The 11,024-nt window shown below is 39.2% G+C and overlaps 1 protein-coding gene across 1 annotated transcript; it reads right to left on the bottom strand.

Annotated features, from left to right (window-relative positions):
• Positions 1-945: 945 nt before the first annotated feature.
• On the bottom strand, positions 946-8,349 carry fgf19 (fibroblast growth factor 19). The gene is made up of 3 exons (XM_056378830.1): positions 7,939-8,349; positions 7,742-7,845; positions 946-3,419 (listed from the first exon to the last, which is right to left on the bottom strand). Exons 1-3 carry the CDS (start codon positions 8,141-8,143, stop codon positions 3,099-3,101), a joined length of 630 nt encoding a protein of 209 aa, XP_056234805.1. The 5' UTR covers positions 8,144-8,349; the 3' UTR covers positions 946-3,098.
• Positions 8,350-11,024: the final 2,675 nt, after the last annotated feature.

Genomic DNA, 11,024 nt, shown 5'->3' with positions numbered 1-11,024 from the left:
TGGTGCAGTAGGTGTGGCAGATCCTGGGTCAGACTTTTATTGTGTGTGAATAAAATACAGTAAAGTGATGCTGCTACTTTCTAACAGGGCGTCACTTATAAAGACTTTTAACTCATGGTTGTATCAGTGGTTAATTAATCATTACTAATGAGTACTAGATCAGTTATAAGACATCAATATGAGCAGCATTTAGGTTGCCAGGCGGTGGAAAACAAACATCTGTGACTTGAAATATTGAATAAGTTGTAATGAATATATTGTAGTCTAGATGAGTGGTCCAATCAGTCAGTTCTTCTTATTAATGGATTATAATTCATGCAGAAAATATTAACTGTGTGAAGACATTAGTTACAATTAATTATATTGTATGTACCTGGAACCACAATGGTAACTGTTACAGTTTATTAAAATCAATACAGGAATGTAATATATGTCATATATCAAGAGTGATGTTGCCACATATGTAAAGTGTATACTGTATTATTATCACATATATACGTCCTCTGGATATATGAAGATATACGTTGTACATATATTTGTATGGGCTCCACTTACTGTATATGTCATGAAAATTCTTCCAATTTCCAAAAGGTTTTATATATAATTTTTACATATATGTACAAGTATATGTTTATACTTCATATGTACATATATTTCATATCCGAAATTCAGTATATGTACATACGTATATTACATTTGTGGATAAGCACAAAAGAATGGTAATATTGGTAGAATTCAATTTAAAAAACAGTTCACTGTTAAGTAGATTTAAAAAAGAGGAGGGACGTAAGGTAACAAAAATATTGTTATTATTATATGATTAGCAGGTATAAGGTTCAGTCTAGTTGTAGTATATATATATATATATATATATATATATATATATATATATATATATAGTCAGCCATCAGTCATTAGTCAGTTTGTGTGAACCCAGTCTCAAGCTCAGAGGAAAGAAGGGGCTGATTTATTGAATATAGTCAAAATGTTTAAAGGTGGACAAACAAAAAGGAGCCTTATTATCACAATATTAACCACTTATTAAATAAATAGTAGCTTTTTTATCTGTGAAAACAAGTGATTTCTTGTCAGGATTATTCAGTGTTTGTTGCTGTAATACTCATTTCAGCCACAAGAGGCTGAAGTGCATCACTCTCCCAGTCTAAATGGGACTAAAAGCCTCAATGTTCTTTCCAGGTGGATTTATTTCTCTTTTTACTCTAAACATACAGCACATACAATGTGAGTCTACTTTCAGGCTTTATCACAATGACTTCATTCCAAATTTCCAACACATAGTTAACAGTAAACACAGAGGTGCATTCCATAAGAATACATTCACATTCAAACTGCTGGATATTTAAATAAGTTAATAAATACAACAGCTATACTCCTGCAAGAAGACAGACATTTTGTTGTCATCCCAATGCAGTTAATGTTATCAAGATTCTGATCCTCAGCTAGAGGAAGCAATGTCTGTTCCCTGAGCCTCACCTCATTCAGGCACTAAACCCTGAGGTTCTCATTGTGTTAAAGTAACGCTTGTTGTCTGTTCTCACCAGAAAGACTTTGTGTCCGTGGTAAACAACAGGAGGAATATCTGACGTCTGATCACATCTTGTTGCTCCTTCATGTGGCTCCCCATACAGATCATTATATATATCATCATATATATAAATCCTCTGGATATATGGAGATACAGGTTTGACACAAACCAATAGTCAAATTTGTTTAATTACATATATTAAAAATATCTGTATTATGAATTTCATATGGTATTGCGACCATATATGTCATCAATGTAATGAATTAAATATATATTTAATTTATATATGCAAGTTTATTAAAACAACATATATATAATAATATTATATGCTTCTAAATGTTTTTCTCATTAATACGTCATTAATTTTGACTGATCTTTCTATTCTAGGAAAGTGATCTCAGACTTTTGGAACCCACTTTTTATAATATTAACATATATTGACAGGCTTTGGGGTGGATATATATTTACATAATATATGTCTACTATATAAGCATACCTATAAACATAAATATTTGCATGGGCTGGACATATATGTCAATACATAAAATTATTCCCATTTCTAGGGTTTCACATATTTTTTTACATATGCACTTTTATATGTACATATATGTCATATATAGAAATTCAATATATGTACATATGGGTCTACACTTGCTACGACAGGTGTCACTAATATTCCCCCAGTTTCTCTAAGTGCTGCTCTATGATCATTTTCTCTTTATCCCAAACAAACCAGGGTGTCAAACACATTCCTCCCTGTGACCCTTTTTTCACGGAGGAATGACGAGTAAAATGAGATTGTCCTCCCATAGGTTGTTTGTGCAGCAGCTTATTTTGAACCATAGTTACGTCGTATTGTTAAGTGACATCAGGCTGATGTGTGCGTGCCTTCTAGTGGCACAAAAGAGGAAGTCAGGTGATGTGAGAGCGACAAAGATGGATGGATTGATTGATTAATGAAACATTTGACCTCTGTTCATTTCCCATTTCGAACTGACCGTCATCATTGTTTCTTTTAATCACGACCACGATCACTCTATAATTTTAACCTTAACGTGTTTAGTATTGTAACCATGACAACGGGGTCCACTAACTTTAACAAAGTATTGATTTTAACCCAAAGCACAATATTTCCCTAAACCTAACCAAGCTGTAACATTTACCACAGCATCATAAAACGGTTAGTTAGTCATTTTGAACAGTTTATCTGTGGTTTATCTCTGGGTCGTATCAGAGGGTGGGCTCAACCACCTATGGGTGTTTAGATGGAGGACTGGTTGCAGAAGATATAAAAGTTGTTACTGAAAAGGCCAGGGTGGAGTATTGTACTGAGTACAGCTGTTGTTCTCCGCTCTGTGCGACTCTGGACTTGTGTTCTGTTCAGTCGTATCTGACTGGACTGTGCTGGCAGGATTCACAGCAGCCTTTCCTGGTGCAGGCTGGACAGGCAGTCAGTCCCTGGCGCTGCAGCATGCAGGGAGGCGTGCTGGGTCGCAAATGAAGCAGAACACCCCAGGACACATCTGTTTACAGGTGTCTGAGAGCTGCTGCCTCATCTCTTGTGAAAGCTGGGACTGTGGATGATCTGAGACAGCTTTCCAAAGGAGTCCATCGTGTCCACAGGTTCTTCTGTTTGTGCCGCACTCTGCCTCGGCTGGTCAGGGATGTCTAGTCCAGAGGATGAGGTCTGATCCAGGGTGCTGATCCTGGGGAGGAACTGAGCCAAAGCTGGGACACCTCGGTCTCGACCCTGCAGCCGTTGCCGCTGGTTTCCCAGACTGAGCAGGGCTCCGTGTCTGTCAGAGATGTAGATGTTGTACCCGTCTGGTAAGATCTGCTCTCTGAAGCTGCAGTCATCTCTGCTGTAGGTGTGCTGGAACACATGGAGAGACACTCACATGTAAAACATGATTTCCCACAAATAACCTTTTTGTGATACTGAATTACTGACCAAACACTTAACACAAATAACATTCTTGATTCTGTGTTTAGACAACATTAAAGCGTTTGGTTGTGTGTAAGACACAAATGAAAAGTGGAACTTACGAAAAATGAAACGGAAGGATAGCGCTATCCTGTGCATGCACAGTGTGTGTGGGTCATGTGCAGCATGGTAAATATTAGATAGGATCAATCAGAGGGGCGCTCTGTGATTGGTGGTTATAGTTAGGGGCAGGGGCCTGACAGCCAATCAACCACAACAGCTTAGTCTCTCCAGCTGATCCAACCTAACACCAACCTTTTGTTATCAAATCAATGTAAATTTGACCATGACAGCTCCTGCTCATGGGTGCTGGGCATTCTCCATGGGCGCTCAGGCGTACAATCAGTTTTGGCGCCTATGATGCTGACTATGGATCGGTACCTCAAACAACCCTGTCAAATAACCCAAACTATCACTGTAAGGTGAAGTCATATTTAATATTTAAAGTTGTGAACTCCATGAAATACTGTATACAGCTTGGAACAGCAAAAGTCAAATATCACTTCCTATTTAACACCCCTATTAGAGAAGAATGGAACGACCCGTGGCTGAGACCGGCATTTCTGTGTTAACCAATGCAAGTACCAGAGCAAACCTATGATGTAAGCATGCGCACCATTACGTTGCGGCTGTTCTCATGGTGACAAGTTCAAATAGATCAGTCAACTATGATTACATGATCAATGATATTAGATCATACCATGGATGTAGCAGGTCCTAAGTATTAGCCTACCATTAAACAGCAGGTGAGCGAACACAAGTAGTTTGTGTTTTGAATGATTTCATTTACTGACTTGTGTCAATGAATGAAGCCACATTGGAAACATCCATTCAGAGGAGAAGTTGCAGGGCAGGCAGAGGTCAAGTTAAGCTAACAGGCTAGGCTATGAAAACATAGCTAAGCTAGCTTTCATTTCCAGCAGTAACAGACTGACTCTGTCATGTTTCTGTGTAAAAGCATCACAGATAAAGAGACTGTCAGAGGAGTGAATGATGAATGAAAGGATGTTTTCTGTCTTTTCATCTTTACTAATGAACCATTTAATTGACTGAGCAGCTCAGAGGCGACCGGCAGCTACTGGCATGGCGAGGCATGATTGACGTTTGAAAAATCAGAAATCTCTGGGATGTTATTTACATCGTAGTTCCATAGACCTGCATTATTTTCACCTGATGTATTATATTATATATTATATTGCATATTCCTACATTACAGTCATTTGTGAAGCAGTAAAAACAGAACAGAAAATTAATCTGTAACTATTTTGGTTGAAGCTCCAGAGGATTGTAATATGGTTATTTTGGGGTTTTGCATATAAAGAAAATGAGCAGCAGTGAGGTGCTAGTTGCAGCCCAAAAATGTAATAACAACCCTATAAACGTCCAGCCTGTAATATTTCAGCACAGGAGGCCTGTGCACATATTGCACAATGAGGGGTAAACAACGGAGGATTAATGAGGGCCCAGCAGCTAATTGTTGCCCCAGGTTCTCCTCGCAGGTTAGTTTGGCCATTGTCTAAGAAAAAAACTCAATTATTAGCTTTAAGTTGTTGCTAGATGACTTATTACTGTTTTATTCCCTGTGTTTTCCAACATAAATCGCATGAATGGTGTTTTTAGATAAAAATCTGCTTTTATCAAAAAAAACACGTAAATGTTGCTGCAAGTTCTTCGATGGCTGTTGACTTTGGCCAAAGAGAACCAGCCAGAGGCCAAGGTTGTTGTTGCTGCTGCTGGATCTTTTCATTCAGGTTTTTCACTTTGCAAACACATCCTACCCTGCACCACACTGGACAAAGGTTGATGAACCAGCCGACTGTTTGAATGAATGACTGACTACAATGTTTTCTGAACATGGAAGCTGACGACCAACATATTTAAAGCAGCAGCGGACGTCAGGTCAACAGGGTCTACAGAAATCTCTCTGGATGATTCTAGATGAAGTCTGTCCATCTGGGAGAAACAGTTTTAAAATGTTCAGTTTATCAAGAGATCACAGATTATGACTTTGTTTTACACTTAGTGTTTATCTGCAGGATTACACAAAAAGTCCTGAACTGATTTGCACCGAACTCGGTGGAGTGATGGGGCCTGGAGCAGTGGAGAGATTTTGGTGTCGATCTGGTTGAAGGAACAGATCCAGATAATAATCCAGATCTGGTGAAAGAAAATGCTGAATGTGCATTACATTGTACTAACGAAGGAAGGAATGAATACATCAATATTCAAGTACTAAAATTACACAATAACAATAGCAGTTCCGAACAGCAGTAAGACAGTTCATATAGAACTGTATAATGCTGATGTCATCACTTCACACTGCAGGTAATAAGCCATGCAGCTGTATGTGTTAAATAAAATAAAACTCTGAACAAAGAGGTGTAGAGTGCTTTGGCCTTGGCAGAGGTATGCAGACTACTGAGAGTCATTCTAGTTTAGTTTAGTGGTCAGATTGTATTTTTTATAAAATCTTCTATGGAGCTTAAAACAACCAGTATGAATCATATAAACTGGAAAAGGATCAATTTTTTTAAGAAAATGTACTTGCTGAAAATCCCCAGTTACAACATGTGAAATATAGTTGAAGTGGCAGTTGAAACAGTTACTGAAAGTGATTAAAGAAGCTGAATTTAGCTCTGAGTGCGGCTGAAATATTAATTTAGCTTTAAGCACAGAGTCAAGCCGAGGAATCAGCTGAACTTGAAGCACTGAGAGGAGGTGATGTGAAAGTTGAGGACTGAGATATATAAGCAATCGAACTGCCAAGTATAGGGAAGTAGGAAATTCCCCATTACCCGTCATTTTCACAACTTTCTCACCAAGTTTATAATAGAAAGTGAGCTGCTGCAGTAAATAAATACAGTGCAGAGACCATACGGTCACAGGCAGACAGTTTAACCTGTTTATTTGGAACAAAGATATGGAGAGGCTAAAAAGCTCTGGGACAGTGAGTCCCTTTTTCTGAAGAAATTGATTGGCCTGAAAGGCCTGAGACTAATTTAGCAATTAAAAATTAAGTTAGTCTATATACAGTATTTATTCAATTCAATCTCTTCAGAATGATCAGGTTGGTCACATATATTCTGTGGTTTGATCAATTTAATCTGTTAAATTTTAATTCACATAAAAGGTAACATTTTTTACTTATATCTTGTGGCTTTGTGTTGTTTTGTGTTGAGTTGTGTTGTGTTGTGTTGTGTTGTGTTGTGTTGTTGTGTTGAGTTGTGTTGTGTTGTGTTGTGTTGTGTTGTGTTGTGTTGAGTTGTGTTGTGTTGTGTTGTGTTGTGTTGAGTTGTGTTGAGTTGTGTTGAGTTGTGTTGTGTTGTGTTGTGTTGTGTTGTGTTGTGTTGTGTTGAGTTGTGTTGAGTTGTGTTGTGTTGAGTTGTGTTGAGTTGTGTTGTGTTGAGTTGTGTTGAGTTGTGTTGTGTTGAGTTGTGTTGTGTTGAGTTGTGTTGTTTTGTTTTGTGTTGAGTTGTGTTGTGTTGTGTTGTGTTGTGTTGAGTTGAGTTGTGTTGTGTTGTGTTGAGTTGTGTTGTGTTGAGTTGTGTTGTGTTGTGTTGAGTTGTGTTGTGTTGAGTTGTGTTGTGTTGAGTTGTGTTGTGTTGTGTTGAGTTGTGTTGTGTTGAGTTGTGTTGAGTTGTGTTGTGTTGAGTTGTGTTGTGTTGTTGTGTTGAGTTGTGTTGTTGTGTTGAGTTGTGTTGTGTTGTGTTGTGTTGTGTTGTGTTGTGTTGTGTTGTGTTGTGTTGTGTTGAGTTGTGTTGTGTTGTGTTGTGTTGTGTTGTGTTGTGTTGTGTTGTGTTGTGTGTTGTGTTGTGTTGTGTTGTGTTGTGTTGTGTTGTGTTGTGTTGTGTTGTGTTGTGTTGTGTTGTGTTGAGTTGTGTTGTGTTGTGTGTTGTCACATGTCTGTTCAGTCACAGTTAGTGGTCTTGGTGAAGTTATTCTAATTTGAAAGCAGTTGCATATTTCGGAGTGTTTTTTTCTTTCTGACCATAAATGTCACCAAAATTCTGATTTGGGGTTGTACATTTTACTATGAGATAATATTAATAATGTGGTTAATAGCTAATCTGATTATTATCATTCTGCTGTTTTTACTTCACTTGGCATTTAAGACAAGTAGCCTACATGTGGAGGTGAAAGTGATTTTCTGTCATTATTCAGACCAGGGTCAGACATGATCTGGCAGCAGGTGTCAGGACCTGGATCCTTACCGATGAGTACAGAGATCCGTCTCCTTCTATGCAGAGAAACCGTGCGGTGGCTACTCCTCTGATGGCAACACAGCCCGGGTCCACAGGACGGATCTCCAGCAAACCTGCAGTTCAAACACCCATCAGAATCAAGAGTCCCTCCAACTAGCATCACAGTGTACAGCTGGTGAAGTCCATGTTTAAAGGGCTTTACTTACTGTGCAGAGTCTGGACCGTGGAGCCGTGGATCTGTCCATCCCCACTGATCAGAAGGTGAAGTCCCGGCCTGGCGGCGTACAGGTGCCTGAGCCGGACCACCTGGGTCCAGCCGTGGTCGATGTGGGGCCCCTGGTCCGATAGAGGCATGCAAACAACTGCAGCAGCAAAAAATGCATTGACAACGTATACTGTGAGCAGAAGCATGATTCATCCAATCGTCCGCGCGCGCTGTGTTCCCGCTCCTTGCAGCTGTGTGAAGTGAAGCAGTCCCATCCTAACCCATCCCTTTAAATATGGCCCTTATCAGCTGCAGATAACCCTCCTTCCCAAATCCAGTTCCCAGAAGCGCACCACAACACACCCCTGCATGACATCCAACGGAATCATAGCTCTCCGTTGGCCCCCAACCAGAGCCCCGACCAGAGCCCCTGCTGTATCTGTGCGAACCTCAGTCACAGCTGCACACATCTGCTGAGATTCTTCCACCACACAGCAAGACTCCTGCAGTTTTCTGAGGGGCACAAATATCTAACCACAGAATAACACCTGCCCTCCCCCTAACTCACCAGTACAGACACACCACATCCTCCAGTGGGCTGCTCTCCAGCGGTCAAATCAAAAACAGACACAAATATGCACCATGTTTAGTGGAGATTACAACAACTGTACTGCTACTATTATCCTACTGTTCATACAGCAGGACCATCATCATTCCCCATAATGCTGTAGTTTTTATTTATATTTGAAGTATTATTATGATTATGATAATGATTATGATGATGATTATTATTATTGTTGTTGTTGTTGTAGTTGTTGTTATTATTATTATTATTATTATCATTTATAACACAGTGGTTCCCAAGTCATTAGCAAAACAGTGCGATTTTGGTGAAAAAAAGTGTAATATAAAAAAAAAATCTAATTATATATTTAAATGTTTTAAAAAGAAATGATCTTTAACAACATTAAAAATGTGTAAAAATTCAGTTTCATAGTTCTGTCTCAGGCATTTCAATGTGATAAGACTATGTTTACTATCTCAGTCTGATAACAGATTACATCCATCCATTTAGCCTCCATATTGTCATTGTGTTGGAAGTGGGCTACCAACATTTTCAAGTGGGCCATGAGTTAGAAAAGGTTGGGAACCACTGGTCTACCAGTCACACCACCATCCACAGTCACTTTGAAGTACATTTTGGTAATAACATACTTTTAAAAGTAGATATATCATGTACCTACATGTTCAATGTTACTACATGATATATCTAATGTTTTAAAGCTGTATCTTATCTTTACATTCTAGTTTTGATCACTTTAGTTTACGAAAGGATCTGAATGTAACAGTAGTAAAGCAGTAGTAGTAATACTAACATTAGTGACACTAGTAGTAGTAGTACTAACAGTAGTAACATTAGTAGTAGTAGTAGTAGTACTAACATTAGTAACAGTAGTCCTAACAGCAGTGACAGTAACAGTAGTAGTAGTAGTAGTCCTAACAGTAGTAACAGTAGTAGTAGTAGTATTAACAGCAGTGACAGTAACAGTAGTAGTAGTAGTAACAGCAGTGACAGTAGTAGTAGTAGTAGCACTAACAGTAGTAACAGTAGTAGTAGTAGTAGCACTAACAGTAGTAACAGTAGTAGTAGTAGCACTAACAGCAGTGACAGTAACAGTAGCACTAACAGCAGTGACAGTAGTAGCAGTAGTACTAACAGCAGTGACAGTAGTAACAGTAGTACTAACAGCAGTGACAGTAGTAGTAGCACTAACAACAGTGACAGTAGTAGCAGTAGTACTAACAGCAGTGACAGTAGTAACAGTAGTACTAACAACAGTGACAGCAGTAGCAGTAGTACTAACAGCAGTGACAGCAGTAGTAGCACTAACAACAGTGACAGCAGTAGTAGCACTAACAGCAGTGACAGCAGTAGTAGTAGCACTAACAGCAGTGACAGCAGTAGTAGCACTAACAACAGTGACAGTAGTAGCAGTAGTACTAACAGCAGTGACAGTAGTAGTAGCACTAACAGCAGTGACAGTAGTAGTAGCACTAACAACAGTGACAGTAGTAGCAGTAGTACTAACAGCAGTGACAGTAGTAGTAGCACTAACAGCAGTGACAGCAGTAGTAGCACTAACAGCAGTGACAGTAACAGTAGCACTAACAGCAGTGACAGTAGTAGCAGTAGTACTAACAGCAGTGACAGTAGTAGTAGTAGCACTAACAGCAGTGACAGCAGTAGTAGCACTAACAGCAGTGACAGTAACAGTAGTACTAACAGCAGTGACAGTAGTAGCAGTAGTACTAACAGCAGTGACAGCAGTAGTAGCACTAACAGCAGTGACAGTAGCAGTAGTACTAACAGCAGTGACAGTAGTAGTAGCACTAACAGCAGTGACAGTAGTAGTAGTAGTACTAACAGCAGTGACAGTAGTAGTAGCACTAACAGCAGTGACAGTAGTAGTAGCACTAACAACAGTGACAGTAGTAGTAGTAGTAGTAACAGCAGTGACAGTAGTAGTAGCACTAACAGCAGTGACAGTAGTAGTAGCACTAACAGCAGTGACAGTAGTAGCAGTAGTACTAACAGCAGTGACAGTAGTAGTAGCACTAACAGCAGTGACAGTAGTAGTAGCACTAACAACAGTGACAGTAGTAGTAGTAGTAGTAACAGAAGTGACAGTAGTAGTAGCACTAACAACAGTGACAGTAGTAGCAGTAGTACTAACAGCAGTGACAGTAGTAGTAGCACTAACAGCAGTGACAGCAGTAGTAGCACTAACAACAGTGACAGTAGTAGTAGTAGTAGTAACACCAGTGACAGTAGTAGTAGTAGTAGTAACAGAAGTGACAGCAGTAGTAGTAGTAGTAACAGCAGTGACAGTAGAAGGCTAACAGCTGCAGCAGAGTGAGTCTTTGCAGAGGGAGCAGTAGTTGTGGGAATTGTTGTTCATCTGTGAATAATATTATAAAGAAAAGGTCTATACCTGCTCTGTTTGAAAGGAGCCTTGATATAACTCTTGTTGTGATTTGGATTTACAGTATACAAAACTGATTTGATTCAACTAGTTGTTGTTTTTG

Source organism: Seriola aureovittata, chromosome 1 (assembly GCF_021018895.1).
Source record: "Seriola aureovittata isolate HTS-2021-v1 ecotype China chromosome 1, ASM2101889v1, whole genome shotgun sequence".
Taxonomy (NCBI): Eukaryota; Metazoa; Chordata; class Actinopteri; order Carangiformes; family Carangidae; genus Seriola; species Seriola aureovittata.
This window is presented reverse-complemented; position numbering and strand designations above follow the sequence as displayed.

Coding starts and splice junctions, on each gene's coding strand:
- fgf19 (XM_056378830.1), bottom strand. CDS start 8,143: ATGCTTCTGCTCACAGTATACGTTGTCAATGCATTTTTTGCTGCTGCA. Junction 7,846..7,938: donor CACGGTCCAGACTCTGCACA/GTAAGTAAAGCC, acceptor TTTGAACTGCAG/GTTTGCTGGAGATCCGTCCT. Junction 3,420..7,741: donor ACGGATCTCTGTACTCATCG/GTAAGGATCCAG, acceptor CATGTGTTCCAG/CACACCTACAGCAGAGATGA.